Here is a 23,860-nt window from a genome sequence, read left to right as displayed (position 1 = left end):
AACTTGCTAAGCCCAGGAACCCGCAGCCAGCTCGTATGGCCTCCCAGGGTAACCAGCTCCAAGTGTTCAGACACGTTATTGATTATTTAAACATGTTTTAAATCGGCAAATGCTTGCGGAAAGGAAAAAAGTAAATTCCCTCGAAACTGTGGACAAGGGTTGCCTTCCAGGTCTCTCTTAATGAAAATATATTTAATGTGAGCTTGTGCATGTTTTAAAACTTACCCAAGCAAAACCAGAGAAGGTGCCAAGAAATAAAATGTTTCCCCTCCACTCCCCCTACATGTGGCTAAGATCCCTGAACCACACACACAAACTAGCTGTATCACTTCTGGATACCAGGAACTCTGATGGATGATGAAGACATCCCGGGAGGCAAGGCCACGGGGACTCCCCCATCAGTGGGGTTGGAGCTCAAACACCAGAGGCCAGTGGTCCTAAGCCCAGCTCAGGATTCCCAGGGCCCAGTCAGGGTGCCTCGTGCCCCCTTCAGCAGGTGTGGAGGAAGGGGGGTGCCCTGAGGTGGCCCAAGGGGGTGGGATGGGGTCTTGGAAAAATGTGTGAATGCTCCCAGCCAGGGCCTGACTGGTGGGCGTGGAGGCACACGCAAGAGGAAGTTCTATGAACCTTTGCCAAAAAAGCAAATTAGCAGGCCCATTCAGGCCCCTTGCTGCAGGTGACCTTTGAGGGGCAGTGAGACTGTACCCTAAGGCAGGCATCACCAGGCACGAAAGGACCCTGGAGGAGGGTTTTGAAAGGTGGACAGGGCAGGACAGATGGGGGATATTTAGGGAGCACCCAGGAATGTACAGGGCTCTGAGGTGGAGGCAGAGCCGTGTGCACAGGCATGAGTGTGTGCACACACACATACACACAGTGGGGACAGAGAGTTCTGGTAAGCACTCAGCTGAAGCTGGGCAGAGTCAGGAGGGTGCAGTCAAAATCATGAAGCGTGGGGTAATTAGGAGAAAACAGGTGACTTGGGGTCTTTCTCCTTGCCAAGTGGGGTCTGGCCCTAAAGAGATCCAGAAGGCAAGCGGACAAGGGGCTGTCCCTCTGTAATCAGTGCTGAGGCAAAAGGAAGTATGCCCTTCTGCCTGGTCTTTTCTTTTCCATTTCAATACGATGAATGGTGTTCACGGAAAGAAAGCAAATAGCTATGCAAGAAGAATTTCTTTTTCCTAGTGTGGGATCCATAAAAGCATTTTTATAAGCATGAGAAAATGGTCCTTTCCTGAGGGCTGTGGGCTGTGCCCAGGTCCCATTTCACCCACTGTGACCCAGAAAGCGTCCCCTGCCTGGGCAGAGCTGAGGCAGTCAGTGGGGAGTGGAGAAGAGGGTCCAGAACGCAGGCCGGGGTCCAGACCTGCAGGGCAGCACGCCCCACCCCCATCACCACCCAAATATGGCAGCTGCTATCACAAGCTCGGAAAGTTCAGGCACTTACTTCATGGTGATGGTGTTGAAGAACCAGGAATAGAAGCCCTGGGGAAAAAGGAGAGAACATGTGAGAAAATCCAGGCCCAGGCCTGCCCTCCTCAGCTGTGGGAACCTGGGAAACATGAGGCAGCGTCAGCAAGGGGCCTCCTTCCAGGCAAGAGATGGCAGCGAGAAGGGCATGGGTCCTGGAAGGAAGTGGGCTCCATCTGGAATCAGTGGTGACTGTCCAGGGAGAGGTCTCCCCGGAAGTGAGCTATGAGTTCACATTCCTGCCATGTGGCATCCTGTTACAGGAAATGGGGGCTTAGTGGGTCTTGGACCAGAGGGAGAGAAGGGACCGTTTGTAGGGTGGACGTTGGCTGGTTTCTGTCTGTCCCTCATTGCTTCTGCCTGGGAAATGCCCCCCCCCCTTGCATGTGGCCCGGTGGGCTGTCCGTCAAGCAGGGGTCCGCCACCAGTGGTCAGCTGATCAACGGGAACATGATGCAAGTGGGGCCGATCAAAATTCTCTTAACGGGATTGAGAGGGGCGTTGGGAGAGAGGGTCTCTCTCCGTCTGAGCTCCTGCACCTTGGTGAACACCATGGAGCCTGCAGTGGCTTGGTGTCATCTTCGATGCTACAGGCAGGAGCTTGTCTGAGGAAAAAAAAAAAAAAAAAAAGCCTGGAGAGAGGATCCTGGTAGCATCACAGGACTTGGATCAAGTTGTACCCAAAGAAGCCACTTCTCTCTGGATTTCCCCACACTCTAGCCACGTGTTACTTTTTTTTTTTTAAACACTAGTTTGAGATGGGTTTCTTCTCCTACATCTGAGAGTCCTACTGGGGCGCCTGGGTGGCTCAGTCAGTTAAGCGTCCGACTTCGGCTCAGGTCATGATCTCACGGTTCGTGGGTTTGAGCCCCGCGTCGGGCTCTGTGCTGACAGCTCAGAGCCTGGAGCCTGCTTTGGATTCTGTGTCTCCGTCTCTTTGCCCCTCCCCCACTTGTTCTCTCTCTCTCTCTCAAAAATAAATAAACAAACTTGAAGAGTCCTGTTGATTATGCCTTTCTCTCAAGGTCTTGCTGTCTGGGGTTTCTGGGTGGTGGGGAAAGGCAGCCTCAGCCGTGGAGGTGATGGGGGGGCCTAGAAAGGAAGTCTGCTTAGGGAGAGTGTGCATGATGATGGGCTGGGGCCCATGGCCCTAAAAGTGGCCAGATCTGATAGCTGGTGAAGTTGCCCTGGTGCGTGATTCCTTCCAGGATACTCTAGGGTTTAGGAAAATCTTGGAAAAGGTTTAACTCTTGATTGACCCCATTTGATCACAAGTACATGAGTGAAACAGGCAGCCTGCCTGGCTGACATTCCCCTGCGCCATGCTGATTGGGGAAGGGTATTTCCCAAAAGGAAGTGATAGGAAAACAGAAGGAAGTTCCTCGCTCCATTCAGTATAAGACCCACCAAGTACCCTTCCCTGTATGGGGTTGCCTGATGGTCAGACATCCACCTTAGGGGGGGGACCGTGTTCTCAGTTATGTTTTGAGGAACTAATATACAGATGCCCAGTATGGGTCACAGCAATGAAGGGGACTAGCATGCTGGTGGCATTGATTGTGAAAGTCCCCAGGGAAGTCGTGAGTTGCTAAACAGGAGTTGGGCTGAGAGTCTGAACTCCACTCTCCGCATCGGAGAGTTTTTCGCACCACCACCTATGGGCAAACAGGGGTGTGTTTTATTTAGTGGGTGAGGAGGTTTGCTGTGCACAGCGGGGGACACACCTTCCTGGGAGTCACTTCCACCCCTTCTATGGCAGGTGCAAAGGTGTATACCCCACATGGCATGTACAAGTCCTGGAATTCACACAGGACAGGACTGTCCTTGAGAGGGCAGAGGTCGTGAGAAGAAGTGTGGCCTATGTGCCTATAGAAACTGCACAGACGTAGATGCGTGAGCGAGCATGTGTGCAATATCTCTCTTCTCTCACGGACGACAGGCCCACACATGCGGACGTGCTCCCCTGGGTTTACACCGCAGCTAGGGAAGGCGCAAACCATTCAGAAGACAGAGCACCTGAACAGCAGGCCTGAGAAGCAGATGCCGCCTCTCCTCCTGTCCCATCCCTGCAGGCAATGGCCACAAGGTCCTAGGAACCAGCTCAGCTGACAAGACTGAGTGACAGTGGTCAGTTCATCGCACCTCGCTTGGTGGCCCCAAGCTCCTCACTCCCACCACATGGGGTAATGACCCGTTTGCTTTACCCACGCCACTCGGCCTGGCTGAGGCCCCAGCATCCTGGCCAGGGCATCCACGGGCCACCTCACCAGACTCTCTCCCTGCCCGTCTCATTTCTACCTCTGCAGTTTGACCACCTCACTGCTGCTGTAATGATTCCTCAGATATTTTTAAATAAATGATCTTTTTGCCATTGTACAACAACAACAAAAAACCCCAACCAAAGCAATGCTTCCGAAAATAAACCTGAGAGTCAACCTTGTAAGGTAGGCGTGACTGTCCCTGTTCTATAGAGGAATTCTAAAGGACAAATTTGTCTGAGGCTCTCCACACAGCTTGGGGCAGATCCTGGCAGATAAGGGGACCAGGTCTCTTGGAGGGATGATAATGGAAGGAATATGGTTTTACTCACTCACTGCCTCCAACAAACACAAATCAGATGCTAATTACATGGCAGGTTGGCCTGGCTGGGGGTGGGGGTGGGGGTGGGGTGGGGACAGTGGTGGGCCAGCCCAGGTCAGCACCTGCTCTTGCTGGGGGAGCAGAGACCCTGGACCGATCTGGTAGATGAGGGACTGTTACGGACTGAGTTAAGAGCTCTGAAGAAAAGCAATGCGTGTAAAACCAAAGATCTGGACCCACAAGGCAGGGATGGGGCTCCTGGGGAAATGGCATTTGGGCTGAAATCTGAACAAAGGGTGAGTGTGTTAACCTGAGGCGGGCGGGGGGGGGGGGGGCACCGGGGAGGGGGAGGGGGAAGGACAGGCCAAAGGCCCTGTGGAGGGAAGGAGGTGGCACTTTTAAGGATCTAAAAGGTGGCCACTGTGGCCAGGGATGGGGGAGTTGGGAGGCAAGGACAGATGAGGTGGAAAATGGGTGGGGCAGGACACTGGCGTGGACATATTGGTTAGAGGCCACCCTGCCTCATCCAACAAGAGGCTGATGGGGGCCTGGCCTGGGGGGTGGTGGGAGAGGTAGAGAGAAACAAGACTGGGAGGGTGACAGCAATACAACTTGGTAATGAACTGGCTGTACCTGGGGGCCTGGGCCAGACCCAGGGGGTGCACCTGGGTGGGTGGTGGGCAGAGTCTGAAACCAGGGATCTAGGAACAGGTGGGTGGAGGGATGTCGTGGCATGTTTTGGACATACTGAACTCCAAACGCCTTTACAATCTCCACGTGGAGATATTTTGAGGATCATTGGATAAATGTGTCTGGAACCCAGAGAGAGGGTTAGCTGGAGACAGAAATTTAGGAGGGTTCTGTGCAGAGGTGGCAGGCGAGGCTGGGAGTGTGGGTGACATCGCCCAGCAGAGAGAGGAGGAGGTCTGGGACCAGCTGAGGGAAACCCCTGGGGTAGAGGAGCCTGCAGAGGGGATGGGGAGGAACAGAGGAGCGGCAGAAGAGAAACCCAGAGAGTGTGATGGCACAGAAGCGACTGGAAGTGCCTGTTCAAGAAGGGAAGGTGGTCTACAGGGCCGGATGTTTCTGAAAGACCAGATGAGATGAGAACTCAGCAAAGCCCTTGGGATTTCATGGCCTGGGACAACCGATGGCTCGTCTGGGTGGAACGGAGGGGTGGGAGCCACTCTGGAGGGGCGGAGGAGTAAGTGGGAGTGAGAAAGTGGGCAGCACAGGTGCAGAGGGAGACAGGCAGTGTGGGCCGTGGCAGGGAGGGCCCAAGATTGTCCCTGACACCATCTGGAACTCTCCAGCTCTGTGCCATGACTGTGTAGTGCCTTCCTTGCCGCTTTTTGAGTTCATGCACTTACCACCAATACGTGCATCTGTCTGGGTGTCTCTCACCCAGACAGAAAGTTCCATGAAGCAGGACTTGGTCCATTTAGTTCACCGCCCAGGTCCCAGACCAGCAGTGGCCCACAGCAGGTGTGCCACGGCAGCCAGCTAAGTGAATGAACAGGCTCGAGTGGAGCCCTGGCATCCGACAGGCAAGAGAAGGAAGACTGGGCTCCATCGAGCACAGTTGGGAGGCAGGAGGTTAAGGGAGTCCCTGCATGATGTCTGGACTCTCCTCTATGAAGTTGGAGGTGAGTCCTTGGCTCAGAGGCAGGGCTGGGGCAGGACCAGGACTGTGGCGAGGGTTGGAGATTTGAGAAAAGCAGGAAATTTAGTTTTAGAAATTCCTTTAAGGGGGCGTCTGGGTGGCTCAGTCGGTTAAGGGTCAGACTCTTGATTTCGGCTCAGGTCATGATTTCACGGTCGTGAGATCGAGCCCCAAGTCAGGATCTGTGCTGAGTATGGAGCCTACTTAAGATTAAGACTCTCTCTCTCTCTCTCTCTCTCCCTCTTCCCCTCCCCTGCTTGCACACTGTCTCTCATCCTCTAAAATAAATAAATAAATAAATAAATCCCTTTAAAATATTGGAATCAACTAACTCTTATTTGGCATCCTAGGAGTTAGGAATGGTTAATATCCCCGTCTTTCTGATGGGGAAACTGAGGCTTGGCAAGGCTGAAGAGTGTGTCCCAGGTCACATGCTAGGTTGGATGCAGCTGGTTGCAAAGCCCCTGATCATGAGCAGACTCCTTCTTGCACGTGGCAGAGCCAGGAACCCGCTGGGCCCAGGCCCACCCCAGCGCTCACCTTGTCCTTGTGTTCCATCTCCAGGGAAATATCCGAGGGAGACGTCTTCTCGCTCTGCTCCCCATAGATCAGTGAAGTCAAGCTGCCGGCCAGGAAGATCAGTGAGCAGGGAGGCGGAGAAGGAGAGAAAAGGCCTCAGCCACCCACCTTGCTGTCTCTCCAGCTCCCAAGCCAAGAGCCGTCACCCCCTCTTATACAGTACCAGACACATCTCAGCTTGTGTGCTGAGAAAACAGCTCTGGGTACAGATAGTAATTACCCCTGTTGCCAGGTGCCCAACGTATCTGGGAAGTCACGCGATCCAGAAAGTCTGAGATCTGAGAAAAAAGTGGGCTCGTGCCCAGAGATGACTGCCCCCACTAAGTTCCCTTCTTTTGAGGAGGGCCAGAGCCGGGCAGGAGTGGGTGACAGCATGACACCTGCTGTATCCTGGTTGTGGCCTTACCTCCCCCAAGGGAGCAAGCAGCTGGCTCGCCCTGACCCCCGGCCTCTCCTCACCTGTCATTGTGAATGAGCAGAGCCAGGCGCCCGTAGTCCCACGCAGCTTTCCGGAGGAAGGAATAAACCAAAATGATGACCTGTAGGCCGGGAAAGGGAATGTGGGAATATGTCTCCTGCTCGGCTGGTCCCTGAAACTCCGTGGGGGAGATCCTGTCCCTCAGGTTCCCAGGGGCTTCCTGGGCTCTCCAACAAGTGGCCAGCTTTGTTAGGGTAGAGGCCATGCCTTTCTAAACTCTGGATCCCCAGTGCCCAGCAGCTTCCCAGCAGAGTGGATTCTCAGAGTTTGCAGAGTGAAGGCATCGGTGTCATGTTTAGAACGATGCAACAAGAACATTCCTTGAAGAAATCAGCAAGAGGAAAGAGAAGGGAGGCCCGAGGGCACTGGCCGGGTAGGTCCCTGGACAGTGGCGCCTGGAAGGGAATCCTAGGAATTCTGCCTGTTCCTGCAGTTCCCTCTTCCCCGGGCTGCCCTGGGCATGACTGACATTCAGGGAGTCCCCACCACTGTGGCTGACGTCTGTCTGGAGAGCTGAGGCCCCTGCTGTATCACCTGTGACAGTGTGACGGTCCGCCCCTCTGAGGCCTCACTGCCTACCGTGGGGCACAGGACTTACCACCCACAAGATGACGTTGAGGAACAGCACAGTGGGGATTCCCCCAAAGGGCTGCCCCTGCAGGACGGTGCTCTGAGAATTGAAGCAGTTGTGTGCTGTCATGTTCTGTGTCTCTTTCACCATATTCAGGTTGCCCTGCACGGCAGCCATCCTGGGATCTTCCTGGTGACAGAGGGGTGCTCAGGTCAGACACAAGGAATCCCTCTCACTCTGCAAATGCAGAAGGCTGACGGGGAGTTGGGGGGGAGGTAGGTGCACTGAATACCCATCAGACCCAGTGTCCATTGCCAGCCTGTAGCAGGTCAAGGCAGGGAGGCTTAGCCCTGAAAGGGCATAGAGCCCTACCCGGGAGGAGCACAGCTGCCTTAAACCCAGGGCCGTGATGGCAGAAGAGCCCAGGTCCCAGATCCCCTGGAAGAGATTTTATTTTGTACCACTCGCTCCCTTTACCAAGAGTTGTGAGATGCACATCCAAATGGATCTTCCTATTTCTACCTTTGTGAAACTTTTCTTGTATATAAATGAACAAACTTCACACAGGTGGGTAGGACCCCAGAGTGGAAATATTCGGTTTGGAGAACAGAACTTCATTCATGGGAAGCCTGTGCAGATAGGGTCTAACATCTTATGATTCTCTGATCCAGTTTCCAGGGAAGGAAGTTTCCTAAAACTAAATGAGGTAAAGCTATAGAGTGCCCTGCACATAGCAGTGACTCAGTAAACGTCACTGTCTTCAGGTCGAACTTGAACCAGGGAGATCAGCACCTGCCCAGAGCCTGAGCATTTTGGTGAGACTCAAATGTAGGGCTCATGGTCATGGGCATCAATAGGTCTCCAGACTCAGCAAAGAGCGGGAAGCACAGATGAAAACTGGAAGTGACTGGTAGCTGCTTAAATTTATCTGCAAAGTGTTCTGGTTTTAAAAGATCATTCAGGGGCACCTAGCTGGTTCAGTAGCTAGAGCATGTGACTCTTAATCTCAGGGTTGTGAGTTCAAGCCCCATGTTGGGCATGGAGTCTATTAAAAAAAAAGAATAGCTAAGATTTCAGGGCACCTGGGTGGCTCAGTTGGTTGGGCGTCCAACTCTTTTTGTTTTTAATTTTTTCTTAATGTTTATTTTTGAAAGAGAGAGAGAACATGTGCAAGCTGGAAGGGCAGAAAGAGGAGGGGACAGAGGATCTGAAATGGGCTCCGTGTTGACAACAGAGAGCCTGATGTGGGCTCGAACCTTGAGATCATGACCTGAGTCGAGGTCAGATGCTCAACTGACTGAGCCACCAATGCGCTCTGGGCATCCAACCCTTGATTTCAGCTCAGGTCATAATCTCACAGTTCATGAGATAGGGTCCTGCGTTGGCCTCTATGCTGACAGCATGGAGCCTGCTTGGGATTCTCTCTCTTTCCCTCTCTCTCTACCCCTCCCCGATCCGAGCTCTCTCTCTCTCAAAATAACTAAACATTACAAAAAAAATCATTCATTTTGTCTCCAGACCTTGTCTCATCCTAGAAACTCTTCACTCCCATTCAAGAAAAGTAGGCTCATTCATTATTCATTCATTCATTCATTCATTCATTCAACAAGTATTTAGTGAACAACTGCCTTGTGCCAGACTAATGCTGGTGATGCAATAGCGAATAGGCAAAACAAAACAAAAAAACCCTCTCTCATTGGATCCTGGTGGGGAGAAGCAGTGCAGGGGTGATGGTGGGTCAGAAGGGTAAAGAGGGTGACTGGGAAGACCTCACTGGGAGGATGACATTTGGACAAAGACTTGCAGAGGGAGCAAACCACATGGCAGGCACAGCAGAAGGTCTGGGGGCACAAGCTTGCCTGGAGCCTCCAAGAAGAGCAAACAGGCCCATGTGGCTGGACAGGGGAGAGTGAAGGGGGTGAAGCTTGGACAGGGGAGAGTGAGGGGGGTGAAGCTTGAGCCAAGGAGTGACGTGAAATGACTTATGTATTAAAGGCATCAGTCTGACCCTTGGTTTGAGCATAAATGGGAGCGGGGCAAGCCGAGAAGTAAACACAGAGAGGTCAGTTAGGAGGAAATTATAGCAATCCAGGCAAGAGGTAACAAGACTGGGATGGAAGGGGAGGAGGCGGTGAGAAGTGGTCAGATTTTGGAAGTATTCTGAAGGTAAAGCCCGCATGTGCTGATACAACGGGTGGTGGGGGCGGGGTGTAAAGGAGAGGAGTCCAGGGTGACCCTGAGGTTTTGGGGCCGAAGAGCAGAAGTGCCTTTATTGGGTGGGACAGACCAGGAGTGGGAGGAGGGGTCAGGAGCTGGGTGCTGGACATGCTAAGTGGAGATGCCAGGCGGGTGGCTGGACACGTGAGCCCGCAGCTCAGAGGAGAGTCAGGAGACATAACTGTGAGAGTCACCAGCAGACAGGTGACTGTTGGAGGCATAGGACTGGGTCACCGAAGGCGTGAGCTCAGAGTGAGGCTCAAGGTCTGAGTCTGTGCAGGGTGAGGCCCCAACACGGGGAGGTGAGGCAGATGAGGAGGAAACGAGAAAGGGACTAGAAGAGGGGCCAGAGAGGAAGGAGGAATAGCAGGAGTGGGTGGCATCCTGGAAGCTAAATAAAATGTTTCTAGAAGGGAGGGATCGGCTGCACTGATGCGGCCAAGTAAGATGACAACTGAGAACCAGCCATAGTTGAAGCAACGTGGAGGTTTAGTCGGTGGCCAGACTGGAACAGGTGCGAGAGAGAATGGTGGCCGGAGAATTGGAGCCAGTGGGCATGAACGATTCCTTTGAACGGGAATGAGAGTTTGGAGGCGGTTAGGACGGGAGAAGCAGCAGCACAAGAAAAGTAGGCTCATTCGTTATTCATTCATTCATTCATTCACTCAACAAGTATTTAGAGAACAACTGCCTTGTGCCAGACTAATGCTGGTGACACAATAGTGAATAGGCAAAACAAAACAAAACAAAACAAAAACCCGTGCAGCAGCACGGAATGCCGGTGGGAACGGGCCAGTGAGAACTTAAAGGCTGGCGATACGGGGGAGACAGGGCATTGCCGACGCAATGCGAGGATGTGGGAAGGGCCGGCAACCGGGGCACAAGTGCAGACGTTGGTCTTGGCCGAGAGCTGGGTACTGACCCACGGCAGCAGGAGGGAGGCAGGCGCACAGGTGGAGCTCGCGGGTGCGCCCGCCCAAGGCTTCTATTTCCTCAGATGCAGGGGGAACAAGTCTCAAGGTTGCTGAGCGACGCAGGTGGTGGGCAGATGTGGGATGTTTGAGGACAGGACGCAAGGCAGAAATAGAAGTCTAGAGAAGTGGTGGAGTGAATGCATTATGAGAACACGGTGGGACTGTCGCGCAGCACTAAGGGGCCACTGAGGTTCACGGTCTTGAATCTGCAGCAAGAGCAGCCAGCCTCACTAGGCCTCTCCCCCAGCTGTGCTCATCGGTGTGGATGCAGGTGAGCCGCTGTGGAAGAGGCAGACAGCTCGACCTGACCAGGGCAGACGTTTTCCCAAGTAAGTAGGAGAATGAGAGGGCTGGAGTTGTACACGAGGGAGTCGTTTTAATGACTGGCCAGGTAAGGACAGAAAGGACACGCGAGATGGGCGAGGGATGGTGACAGGGGTCCACGGAGGTAGAACTGTCGGGTATCCCAAGCTGTGAGCCGACACGTAGGACGTGGCTGTTGGAAAATGAGCTGTGTGGCACTGAGAGTAAGAAGGGATCGGTTATGGGTAGAGAGAAGGTCTAGGGCATGAAAATAGAGTCAGCGACTGAGTGGTGTCAAGGAACCGGGAGGCTGGAATGTCCTTTACGGACAGGTGGATCTTGAAATCGGTAAGAATGAAGACGGGAACAGCACTGACGTGACGGTGAGGCAAGAACTGAACTCTTCTGGGAAGGAGGGGAGTGATCTGGTGGCGGGGGGGAGTCAGCGCCTGTACCAAAGACGGGGAGCGAGATGTCTAGGCTGACACCTTGGGTCCAAGATGGGGGCTTCAGCAGGAAGGAAGGAAGAGTCTGGAAGATGCACAGAGGAGCAAGGAATACATCTCTCTCGTCCCCAGGCCTGAGAGGGTGGTAAGGGAGGCCCCGTCCTGGGGAGTCTCTGGTTTCAGTTCCCAGTGGGCAGGCGAGGTGCTGCAGGAACTGGGGGTGTTTCTGGGCATCTTGGGCTCTGTGGCACTGAATGCCAGTTCCAACACTTACTAGTCACCTCGAGCAAGCTACTTAAGATCTCCCTGCCTCATTTACTCATCTACAAAAGGGGAGTGGTGTTAGTAACTAGTACTCACTTTGCAGTGCTATTAAGAGGGGTAAGTGGGGGCATCTGGGTGGCTCAGTCGGTTAAGTGTCTGACTCTTGATTTCAGCTCAGGTCATGATCTCATGCTTTGTGAGGTGGAGCCCCATATCGGGCTCTGAACTGACAGCATGGGGCTTGCTTGGGGTTCTCCCTCTCATTCTTTCTGCCCCTTCCCCCTCAGTAAACAAATAAACATTTTTTTTTAAAAAAGATGGATAACTGGGTTAAGATTTGTCAGTCATGGAGAGCAATGCCTGGGACACAGAAGTATCACACAGACACTTGTCAAATGAAAAGTGGGCGCAGAGCTCCAAGGGGTACAGCGGAATGCTGTCTGGAGTTGGGGAGGCTTTGGAGATGGGGACAGAGAAGGGAATAAAGAAGAGGGTGGTGTGCAGGACGGGTCCGGGGCTCCCTGTGCTAACTCACAAAAATAGGGAAACACACGAACTCATCCTTCTACCTGCCAGATCAGCATCCTTCTGTTCCCCTCTCTTTCTGCAAGGGCTGCCCACGGTTTTACTACCCCAGGTCACTGCTTAACTCATTGACACAAGCATGTTTAGCTAAATATAAACTTACAAGGATTTACACTGAACATGGTACCTTTTTTTATAGTTTTTTTTTAACGTTTACTTATTTATTTTGAAAGAGAGAGAGCGCGTGGGGTAAGAAGCAGAGAGAGAGAGAGAGAAAGAGAGAAAGAGAAAGAATCCCAAGTAGGCTCCACACTGTCAGTGCACAGCCCTGACACGGGGCTCGATCCCACGAAGCGTGAGATCATGACCTGAGCCAAAACCAAGAGTCGGAGGCTTAACCCACTGAGCTCCTGGGCGCCCCTGAACGTGCTACCGTTTAACAGCAAGCCTTCTGCAGGAAAAGCCAGAGTAGCCCGAGGAGCGTTTCTCTTGGCATCTCTGGCAGCTGCGGCACCAAGGTACAGTTCTGCTGGCGGCCACCTGGGGGAGCCCGCGCTGAGGAAGCCGCGGGGGAAGGCGGGGCGCGGGAGGCGCAGGCGCGATCTGAAGGCCTTGGAGGGCCGTTCCCTACCTGCGTCAGTTCTCCAGAGAGGGTCTAAGTCAGGCCTGGGGGCTTCGCTCAGCTACCCGGAAGCTGCAAAAGAACAAATGCAATCTAAAGACCACAAGGCCTAGGGGCCCAGGCCGTCTTCCAGGGCGGCATCATCTCTCAGGGCTCCTGAACATCTTTATGTTCAGGATATACGTCCTTTATCACATGTATTTTGCAAATACTTTTTCCCAGTCTGTTGCTCGTCTATTTGTTTTCTTCATGGTATCTTTGAAGCACCACCATTTTGGATTTTGACAAAGTCCAGTTTATCAAATGTTCTTTTATGGACCGTGCTTTGGGGATGGTGATGGTGTCTAGGAAATCTTTGCCTACTCCTATGTTTTCTCCAAAAAATCTTATAGTTTTAGCTCTGACACTGAAGTCTGTGATCCATTTTGAGTTAAAGTTTGCAGAGGCTGTGACGTAAGCGTCTAAGTTCATCTTTTGGCGAGTGGCTATGCACTTGCCCAGCACCCTTTGCTGGATCTCATCTTTAAAACAAAGGGAACAGCTGGGAAGCCCCTGTCAGGGCTGTCTGGGGGACTGGAACCAGGGCAGGGATGTGCAAGTGCTTGGTGACCAGCAGCACAGCCAGAAGGACGTGTGACTTTTATTTGGTTAATACCGTACATGATGAGGGAAGGGGGTGGGCCGGGCTGGGAAGAGCTCTGCCTTCCATCTGGCTCTAAGGAGGTTTGAGTCCTGGATGCTGCTCTTTTCCACTTAACTCCTACACACTCATTTTCTCTCCTTCCAAAAGCACCCCCCTTCCTCCCTCCCTCCTCCTCCCTTCCTTCCTTCCACAAAGAAGGGCTGAGTACCTACCATGCACCAGCCATCGTGCGAGGCCCTGGGGGCCTGGCAGTTCTGTTTCTCACCAATATGAGTCTCCCAGACTCACTGGGGAGACCTGTAAGCATGCCAGGCACAAGCCACCACACACTCTGGCACACTTTGGTAACCCAGGTAAAGGGGGTCATGGGGAGGGCCCACCTTGAGCGGTCAGAGAAGCCTTCTGCAAGGAAGTCACCTCTGAGCTGAGATGCGAGGAATTCGAATCAGCAGTGTGGTGGGGAGCATGGACAGAGGGAACCATGTTGGCCAAGAGCCAGAGGGGGGACAGAGCATGGTGTTTTGGGAATGTGAAAACGAGTAGTCATGGCTCGAGTGCAGGATGGATCACTGGTTTATGCTTTCATTTGTTCATTTGTTCGTTCAACAACAATTCGTGGCAAATCTACTCTTCCCAGGAAGTACAAACACAAGTTCCTCTTCAAGGGGTTCCCAGTCTTTGGGGTTTGGGGAGACGACTGCTGTTGGGAGAGGCATGGCCCAGCTGCCGTTCTGCCTAGGAGGGCCTCCAGACACAAGGTCCGAGCCTCTAACCTGGAGTGGGATGCAGTCCATCGGCAGGGTTGGGCAGGTGCAGCCTGCAGGAAGGTGAGGCAGGTGAAGGAAGGAGGTGAGGAAACAGAAGAGAGAAGAGAGCCTCGCCCCCATCTCAGCACCTTCCTCAGCAGCAAGCAGAGGCAGTGTCATGGAAACCCAGAGCATCGTCCTGCCTTTTGTCCTCACCCCTAAACCACGACTGGACCTCCTTTCTGGAGAGGTTTCCTTCTTCCTTCTTTCTAGCTCTTGGGTGTGAAGAAGAGGGGTAGAGAGAGCTTTCTGGAGACCAAAGTAGCAGAAGTGGAAAGAATGCAACTTGAAATCTGAGGGTTGTAAGGGAACACAGAACAGGGGCACCCACCTGCCCAGTGCAGGGGCATCAGGGAATTTCTCTTCGGGCATGAATTTTAGGGAGGCATGAACACAGGGAGGTTATTCAGGGCGGTGGGAAGCAGTGGACTGTCTGCAGCCAGACTGTCTGGGCTTAAATCCCAGGTCCACCCCTGTTCGCTGTGTGACAGCACTGTGAGGACAGTGACCTCAGCTCTCTGGGTCTTAGTTTCCACCTCTGGAAGGCGGGGATAATGGCACTGCCTCACAAGGTTGTTGTGAACACGGAATGAGTTAACTCACACAAACCCCTTTGCAAATGCTTGAGAAGCAGTGCCATTAGCCAGTACTACCGTCACCGGCACCAGGTCATCTGCGACGTGCTGGTGAAGGGCCCAGACTGGACCATTCCTGGTCTCCTCCCGCCTACTCTGTTCCGGAACAGACCAGGGGAGGACTGTCCAAGACCCCACAAACTGCAGCCTGGAGGTTGCTGCCTCTGTTCTTCCTATGCATGGAAGAATGTCAGCCTGGCTTTTTGGGCCAAGGAGGGGCAGTGAGTGACAGTGGGGATGCCGGCTGGGGGGGTCAGGATCCTCATTCCCCTCCTCAACTGCACATCTTATCTGATGGGGAAGTATGTGGCCTTCCTCCCCTCCCATTTCTCCCCGTCCTGGCCTCTAGTGGCAGAAGCTGGAGGCTGGGCAGTCCCAGGCCGCAGGCGAGGTTTGCTTGGGGAAGTGGGCAAATCTTCAAAAAGAACGAGCTCTGTCTTTATTAGTCAGTCCCCTGGTCCGGCGCTCACCTCCTTCCTTCCAGACCTGGCCTGGCTTCAGCTACTGCTGTCCTAACCAGCCAGGCCAGCAGGCCAGGCCCTCCTCATCTCAAGGCCAAATCTTCTGTGTGAGGAGCCCAGATCCCGCAGCTAGGGCAGCCCAGGAGGCCCTCGGTGTGTGTGGGAGGGGCACGATCTTATTAATAGCTAACATTTATGGAGCACTTACTACAGGAGAAATACTTTCCATTTAAGTATGTAGCTCTCACAAGTACCTAAGGGTACTAAAATCATCCCCTGATGAGAGGACAATTAAGGCCCAGACAGGTGAAATCACTTGCCTAAGGTCATGGTGCTAGTAAGTGGCATGCCACCTTCTCTCTTGCCACCACAGGTCCCTTGCATATGCTAGACCTTCCACCTGGAATATTCCTCCCTCCCACTAGTTAACTCATTTTCCCCTAGTTAATTGCAGCTCGGTTTTTGCCTCCACAGGGAAGAACCCCAGACCAGGTGAAGCCCCCACATTCCATGCCTCAGAGCATCTTGGGTCACAGACACAGTATGACATTTAGGAGTGGGTCCCAAATGCTGTCTCTGCTATTTATAAGCTCCATGTCCTTGGGCAAATATCTCAGCTTCCCTGTGCCTCGGTTTCCTTATCTGTAACATGGAGACGTTAATAGCATCTACCTTATTGGCTGGGTGTTAGGAATGTATGAACCAATTCACATAAAACACTTAGAACGGTACTGCTATACAGCAATGGCTCAATACAGTTAAGTATTATTTTCCTTGTTTGAACCTAGTACATTTGACGTTCATTTACAAGATGACGTACTAAATGGCTGGCTCCACCAGTGGATGCAAAGCTCCTTAATGGCTACGTTTGCTTAGTATTTTCTCTGCTGTGCTGGTTAGAGCTTGGTGCTTTACAAATATTTGTGGAAAAGGGGCCCCTGGATGGCTCAGTCGGTTAAGCGTCCAACTTTGGCTCAGGTCATGATTTTGCTGTTCATGGGTTCGTGGGTTCGTGGGTTCGTGGGTTCGTGGGTTTGAGCCCGGTGTCGGGCTCTGTGCTGACAGCTCGGAGCCTGGAGCCTGCTGCGGATTCTGTGTCTCCCTCTCTCTCCGCCCCTCCCCACTCGTGTCTGTCTCTCTGCAAATATTTGTGGAAGAAAGGAATGACTGGCAGCAGGCTGGGGTGGGTCTCACTTGGCCCCCCGATCTCCAACCCAGAGTGTCTGGCTGGAGGGCCTCCTAAAAATTCTCGAATCTAAGCCCTTTCTCCCACAGATGAGCAGAGGTTTGCTGCAGCCGAGTATGTCCTTGGCCTCCAGTCTCACAGGGCTGGGTGGCCCCTGGCCACCCCATCCCCCCTGGAGCTCAGCTCAATCAGTAGATTGAGGGCACGGTGAGATCTCAGGCTGAGCAGCCACACACACACACACACACACACACACACACCTGGCACATCTCTTATCTGAGTGTTGTGGAGCAAACACATTCCCTCCACAAGCTGCAGGCTTCACTTCGATCCTGATTTACTACCGTAATTCCTGTCTCTGTGGTAACAAGCGGGACTGAGCCTTCGGCTAGCAAAGACTGGGCAAAGGGCTCCTCGTCGTCAGGTCAGCACTGTTGTCCTCTCCCCAGCCTCCTGCCCGCTGGATTTCTCTGAGGGAGTCCTGAGTGGGCTGGGAGGGGAGGGCTCCGGAGGGGAGGCACAGCCCCAGTTAGAGCAGGATGAAGGTGCCCGGCAGCAGGAGCTAACAGGCAGGAGGCACTGTTGGGTGCTGTCCCCCTCAGCTCCTGCTGCTGCTAGGACGGCCTCTGGTGGACTGTGCCACATGCTGGGGAGACAGAGGGGCTGAGCCCCAGCCCATGCACACCCAACCCACTGTTAATGACTGGTCAATGTGTAACTAGAACCAGCCTTAACTGGACACCTCCCCTGTGCCTGCACTGGCTAGGAAGTGGGGAGGAAAGCTAAACTACAATAGACCTGGCCTCAGTGAGCATTCCATGGACCCGGCCTAGTGAGCGGTCTGTGGTCCTGGACTCAGTAAGCATTCTGTGGTCCTGGCCTCAGTGAGCGTTCTGTGGTCCTGGCCTCAGTGAGCGTTCCATGGTCCTGGCCCAGTGAGCGGTCCGTGGTCCTGGCCTCAGTGAGCGTTCCATGGACCTGGCCTAGTGAGCGGTTCATGGACCTGGCCTAGTGAGCAGTCCGTGGTCCTGGCCTCAGTGAGCGTTCCATGGACCTGGCCTAGTGAGCGTTCTGTGGACCTGGCCTAGTGAGCGGTCTGTGGTCCTGGCCTCAGTGAGTGTTCCGTGGACCTGGCCTAGTGAGCAGTCCGTGGTCCTGGCCTAGTGAGCAGTCTGTGGTCCTGGCCTCAGTGAGCATTCCATGGACCTGGCCTAGTGAGCGTTCTGTGGACCTGGCCTTGTGAGCGGTCCGTGGTCCTGGCCTCAGTGAGCGTTCCGTGGACCTGGCCTAGTGAGCGGTCCGTGGTCCTGGCCTCAGTAAGTGTTCCGTGGTCCTGGCCTCAGTAAGTGTTCTGTGGACCTGGCCTCAGTGAGCATTCCGTGGTCCTGGCCTCAGTGAGCGCTCTGTGGACCTGGCCTCAGTGACTGTTCCGTGGTCCTTGCCTCAGTGAGAGTTCCATGGTCCTGGCCTCAGTAAGTGTTCTGTGGACCTGGCCTAGTGAGTAGTCCGTGGTCTTGGCCTCAGTGAGCATTCCGTGGTCCTGGCCTCAGTGAGCGTTCCGTGGACCTGGCCTCAGTGACCGTTCCGTGGTCCTTGCCTCAGTGAGAGTTCCATGGTCCTGGCCTCTGTGAGCGGTCCGTGGTCCTGGCCTAGTAAGCGGTCCGTGGTCTTGGCCTCAGTGAGTGGTCCATGGACCTGGCTGCAGTGAGTGTTTGTTCCATCAGGTGGGAGAGGCCCCAAAACATGAAAGCAGGTAATCGGAATAAAGAGTAACAGATGCTCTGTTGAGCGAAGAAAACAAGACACGGACGATGGCGCAGGGAAAACGCCACCCCTTGCACATCTGCCTGGTCTCTGGAAGGAGACCCAGGACACGCTTAAGTGGTTGCCTTCTGGGAAGGAAACTAGGTGGGGGCTGAAGCCTCCTGAGGAAGACTTAATTTCATTATATTCTCTTTTTCGCTTTTTGAGTGTTGTACTGGGCACACCTAACCAAGCAAAACGAACAAACAAACAAACAAAAACCAAACCAAGATGAAAAGCCGTGCCAGGATAAGTGCCATAGCAGGGTGTGACCCGCATTGTGCTGGTTCCAGAGGCGGGGACTCTAACATCGAGGACTCTTCTCCCCTCAGGATCTGAGGGTTCTCATCTGCCAGGGCTCTGTGTGTGTGCGTGCGTGTGTGTGTGTGTGTGTCTGTCTGTCTGTCTCCATACCTGTGCATTTGGGAATGTGTGAATGGACTGGATTGAATTCCTGTCCACTTGGAGCCACAGAATATGACCTTATTTGGAAATAGGGTCTCTGTGGATAGAACTAGTTAAAGTGAAGTCGTACTAGATTAGGGTGGGCCATTAGGCCACCGCCTGGTGTCCCCATACGAAGTCTTCATGGAGACACAGACAAGACAGCCACGAGAACACAGGCCAAGACAGAGACATGAAATCACACAAGTCAAGGTGCAGGGGTGCCGGCCACTCCCACAAGCCAGAAGCAGCCAGGGAGGCGTCCCCCCGAGAGCCTGCAGGAGGGCACAGCCCCTGCCAGCACACTGGATGTCACCCTTCCGGCCTCCAGAACTCTGAGAAAATGAACGTCTGTGGTTTGTGGCCGCAGGGTCTGGGGTAATTTGCTACAGCTGCCCTCGGAATGGATCCAGTGGACCTACGCATTTATGTTTGTGTATTTTGAGGTGTATCGGTGTATTGTGTGTGTGCATCTGCGTAGGGGGAGTGGCATTTGGGTGTGCTTGGGAATGTGTTTATGACTATTTGGGGTTTGTGTGCTTGTGTGTGCTTTGGGGAGCATGCATGTTTATGTATTTGTATGTGGGCATGCTGAGTTGTGTATGTGTGTGTGCATGTGTGTTGGGGGAGGGGGAGAGAACTCATGGATGTAGCCAATGCTCTCTAGGGTCTTTCTTAGCCCTAATATTCCAGAAGTCTGCCCTGAATTTTGCTACAGGGGCTGGCCTCGAAGGGCTGCTGGTCAATGGCAGTGGGGAGGCCCTAGCACCAAGACCCGGTTGGACCCATTCTGGTCTAGTGCCGCTTGGGAAAGGAGAGGTCTGTGGGGACAGTGTTCTCCCCCGCAGCTGCCCTGTCAGCAAAAGGGTCTCAAGCTCAGGAGCGTGGGATCAGCAGGAGCTATGTCCTGGGGACCTAGCCGACAGCTTTCTTGGAAGCCTTCAGCAGAGCAGAGACCCCCGAGACTCTACCTCCTATGGACCTGAGTTACTCTGGAACATGAGAGTGGTTCTCACACTCTGGTGCCTCAGCATCACCTGGAGGGCTTGTTTCCCGCAGATGCTGCCTCCCTGCCCGAGTTTCTGATGTGGCAGGTCTGGGGTGGAGTCTAGAAGTTCCTGGGTTCCTGGGTGATGCTGACATTGCTGAATGGGGCTTCGAGGATCACTGCACTGGGCCATGGGACACGGGGCGGGGTGGTCTTCAGCCTCCTCACCCTACCCCCAGGCCTCAGTGTGGGCATCCTGGTCTTTCAGGACAGGCCCTGGAAAAGTCAGGCCTGGAAGGCACAATCCTATTCTCTCAGTCCGTCTCTCCCGGCTGCCTGTCACTCATGAAACCATTCATTCAGCAAAATAATGGGCCAGACTGTTCCTTGCATTCAAGGTGCTTATAGTCAAAGCACAAGATTCTAGTGGGTACAAAGACCCCAAAGAAACTGTGACAGGTCTGCATAAGTGCACTCCAGAGGCCTGGTGAAGGGGTGCCGGGAGCACAGAGGAGGAGCCCTGGACAATCCAGAAAGGCTGCCTGGAGGTGGTGCTGGCCAAGGCGGCTCTTCAAAGTCGGACAGCAGTAGTCACGTTCATTGAGGGCTTACTGCCAGATGTTGTGCTCAGAGTCTGTAAGCGTGGGCTCTTTTAATCCTCACAACTCCAAGGTGAGAACTACTGTCACTAAAGAGAGATTTGAGTCCAGCAGCCACATTCCTAACCTTGGGTGCACATGGGGCTTCTGCCCCGGAGTTGGAGCTGGGGTTACAGCCACGGGAATGCCTTCCCGAGGGCACACGACATTCCTGGAGGAGCCCCACAAAAGTGGAGAGGAAGGTGGGCTCGGATTACGTTAGGACTGTCCCCTGGGGGAGTTCAGGTCCCCATATAGAAACGCACCACCCCTTGGGGCGGCAGAGATGGGAAGGACACCCAGCTCTGTTCCCATCTGTCTAAATAGGGCAGGAGCCAGGCTGGCTGCTGCAGGGGTGGTGGTAGGGGGGGCGGGGGGAGGCGGTGGTGGCAGGGGGAGGGGGTTGGAGAGAGGTAGAGGGAGAGCCCAGAGCGCAGCTGCTCCAGCCATGGAGGGGAGCCAGATGGCAGAGGCTGCGGGGCTGGCTCACGTGGCTTCACGGGACCTGTGGGACAGAGAGGGCCCAGGGCACAAGTGGCCTGAGGATGACGGTGCTGCTGTAGTGGGGGCTCTCTGGTTACAGATTTGACCATGATGAGGGCCAGCCCTGGAGAGTGGCTGAGGAGTGACGGGTTGGCACAGCCTCTGTGACATAGGGTAGTCCCCGCACTCTGGCCCCCAAGCAATCTCTGAGAGGGGTCCTGGCCTCCTCAACTAGAGCATAAACTCCCAGGCCACGGGCCAGCCTCATCGTGACCTGGCTCCTGCCTCTTGGACAGGGGAGTCAAGAAAGTCATTCTGATCCTCACTGAATGAGGACTCAAAAGAGCTCCTTGAATTCAGAGGATAGAACCAGAGGAAATGAGCCCCAGCCGCGGTAAGACGTATTCTAGTTAGACACCAGGAAACACTGGTCTGGGATGCTGAAGGGGGTAGTAGCTATTTCTGGGGAAGAAAAAACCCACCCTCTGTCTCTTGACAACCTGCCTCAACTAGAAGAAACAAGCGGGGAACCTCTGTCCCGTTTCTTCACTAGTACCTCCATCCTGTCTCACCTACATTTCGGTTCCCTCTCTCCTTTCCTGCTTGTCTCCCTCTTCTGCCTTCTTTGTGTGAGTGGGACAACCCCCGACCCCCACGACCACTTGTCCCAGTATTTCTGGGGACCTTTGAGCTTGGCCATACTCAATTCAGCCAATGTTTGCTGAGCCCTACACCTGCCTCATGGAAAGATCACATAGTTAAACCAATGCCTATACCAAAGGCAGAGAGTAACGGCCATGAGAAAGGTAAAGCCAAGGTAATGGGGCTCAGAGACCACAGCTCCCCAGGGTCAGGGAAGTCTTCAGAGAGGCGGCAGGCTAACAGAAACCATTGAGACAGGGGCATGTGGGGCAGAGAGAACAGATGAGTGATGGAGAGAAGCAGAGAGTGGAATATTCCAGAAACGGCAGGTAGACTAGGCTGCAGAGGTGGGGTGAGCAGGGTCTGGTGAGATAAAAGGAAGGTCGTGAATTTCAGAATGAATGATTTGTACTTAATTGCATAGGCAATAGGAAACTATTGAAGGTTTCAGAGGAAGGGCATGACATTATCTGGGCTGGGACTAGAAGGGTTTCTAGATTTAGCTCCTATCCTGGGATCTCGTGAAGGGCACTTGGCCCCGATTCTGAGCTCACGGGCTTCTCAGAGGTTCCCGAGGGGAGCAGACAATCGGCGTCTCCAATGTCACCTTTTTGGTGAGGCCTGTCCTGATGACCGTATTTAATAATCAAACTCCCCAGGCCCTCCCATCCCCTCTCCTCCCCTGTTTTTCCACTGGATTTATCTCCTACCACCCTTTGCCCATAGTTTATGCTGTTTCTTGTCTGTCCTCGCCCTCATTAGAATGAAGGCCCCATGAGGGCAGGGTCTATGTCTATCTGTCTTGCTGCTGAATATTCCAGTGTTTAGCATACCGCTTGGAATCCCAACAAATTCGTTCACTTGTTGAATGAATAAAGCAAAACACGCCTCTGTGCAGGAACCAGCACGGTCTACTGGGTTCCCTCTCTGTCACTTCACTCCTGGCTTCCTGAGCGTGCCAACACCGGTGTGGAAAATCTCTGCAAAAGCCAGACAGAGCTCTGCTTCTTCTCCACCGAGCCTCGCGCCCTTGCCAGGACTCGGAGATTTGGACTGTTCTCTCTCCCCTCCCTTGCCAAAGATCCCACCGCTTTTCTTCATCTTAGAGTGGAGGCCAAGCGAGGAGATTTTCAACTAAGGAAAGTGAGAGGCTTGCAGGACGGAGGCAGCTGCACCTGGCAGCTTGGAAGAACACCTCTGACGGACGGAGCCAAATGACCACAAGTTACAGGGTGCCCCGCCCCATGTAGGCACTGTACAGGTGCCCCCTGGGCACTTCGATCCATTTTGGCCTCCCATCAATCCAATGGAATGGGTACTGTTCTCCCGTTTTATAGATGGAAAAATAGAGGCTCAGAGAAGCTAACTGACATGGCCAAGGTCTCCCCACCCAGTGAGGAGCCCGGTTTTGGACATGAGTTTGTCCTACTTCAACCCGGTGCCCGCTCTTCTGTGGCACGAGCCTCTCTTCTGCCAGGGAAGCAGTGAGGTGCAGGATGCGGGGCTTGCCAGGTTTCCTGACCAAGGTGCCATGTCGCGGGTGGTTTCTGCTGGCCTTGGGCTTCCCACCTATGGGAGCTGAGGTTCTGGCCACTTCCCAGGGATGGATGAGGACAAAGACGCCGCGTCTGCCACCTGGCTGGAACTCATCTGAGTGTGAGTTGTAACTGTGGTCACTGCCTGCTCTGGCCTGTGGCCGGGCATCCCCTCCTCACTCTGACATGTACCAGGAGGGCTGGAGCCCGAATGGCGCCTTCTGCACGTGAGGCCCCCGCAGCTCCGGGGGAAACCAAATCTGCCCCCTGGGCAGATGCAGCGACAGGCAACCAGGGCTGCTCCTGCCGGGGCACGATGGGGGAGGCAGAAGAGCCTGGATCAAGCCCCCAGCTGTGGGGCTGCCAGGGGCTGTGCTTCCATTCCTTAGGGACTCAGTTCACCCACCTTGAGGGTGGAAACCCTCTCTCTCAGCAAACACTACTGATTCCTTATTATGTGCAAGGAAAACAGTAAAGCTGCTGCTTTTGAGGCCCTTAAAGGACACGTTAGACACAGTCACTGAATGGGCAATGGGGAGCCATGGATGGTTTTGGAGCAGGGCAGAGAGATGACTGCTTTGCTTTAGGGAGGTTAATCAGGAAGCAGAGTGTGGCTTTTGTAATGACCAGGGCTAACACGGGTCAGCACTCACTGAGTGCTGGAGGTTGTTCCAAGCGCTTTACAGATATTAACTTTAATATCTGTATTAAATATCTGGGGACTGCTGGTATCCCCATTTCACAGATGAAAAGACTGGCGTACACAGAGATCACAAAGCTAGTGGGTGGTGGCATTGGGACCTGTGCCCTCCTTGCTCCCGAGCCTGTGCTCTCCACCACAATTCGATGCTGCCTCTCGGGGCAATCTAGACCAGGCGGACCAGGGTCCAGTGCAGGCTGGTGT

The 23,860-nt window shown here is 53.8% G+C and overlaps 1 protein-coding gene across 8 annotated transcripts in view; it reads right to left on the bottom strand.

Annotated features, from left to right (window-relative positions):
• TMEM63C (transmembrane protein 63C) overlaps window positions 1-23,860 on the bottom strand; it is a 73,525-nt gene that overhangs the window by 28,395 nt on the left and 21,270 nt on the right. For 7 of the 8 annotated variants that reach the window (XR_006705174.1, XR_006705175.1, XM_045451651.1 and 4 more), the window contains exons 3-7: window positions 12,702-12,764; window positions 7,369-7,530; window positions 6,752-6,831; window positions 6,254-6,335; window positions 1,448-1,485 (exon numbers count right to left, since the gene is read on the bottom strand). Coding sequence is in view for 6 of the 8 variants with exons in the window: in XM_045451651.1 (XP_045307607.1) it covers window positions 1,448-1,485; window positions 6,254-6,335; window positions 6,752-6,831; window positions 7,369-7,518 (350 nt within the window). In the remaining 2 variants the exon portion in view is untranslated. The remainder of the gene's footprint in view (window positions 1-1,447; window positions 1,486-6,253; window positions 6,336-6,751; window positions 6,832-7,368; window positions 7,531-12,701; window positions 12,765-23,860) is intronic. The other variant, XM_045451654.1, reaches the window with a different exon arrangement.

This window comes from Leopardus geoffroyi, chromosome B3 (assembly GCF_018350155.1).
Source record: "Leopardus geoffroyi isolate Oge1 chromosome B3, O.geoffroyi_Oge1_pat1.0, whole genome shotgun sequence".
Lineage (NCBI taxonomy): Eukaryota > Metazoa > Chordata > Mammalia > Carnivora > Felidae > Leopardus > Leopardus geoffroyi.
This window is presented reverse-complemented; position numbering and strand designations above follow the sequence as displayed.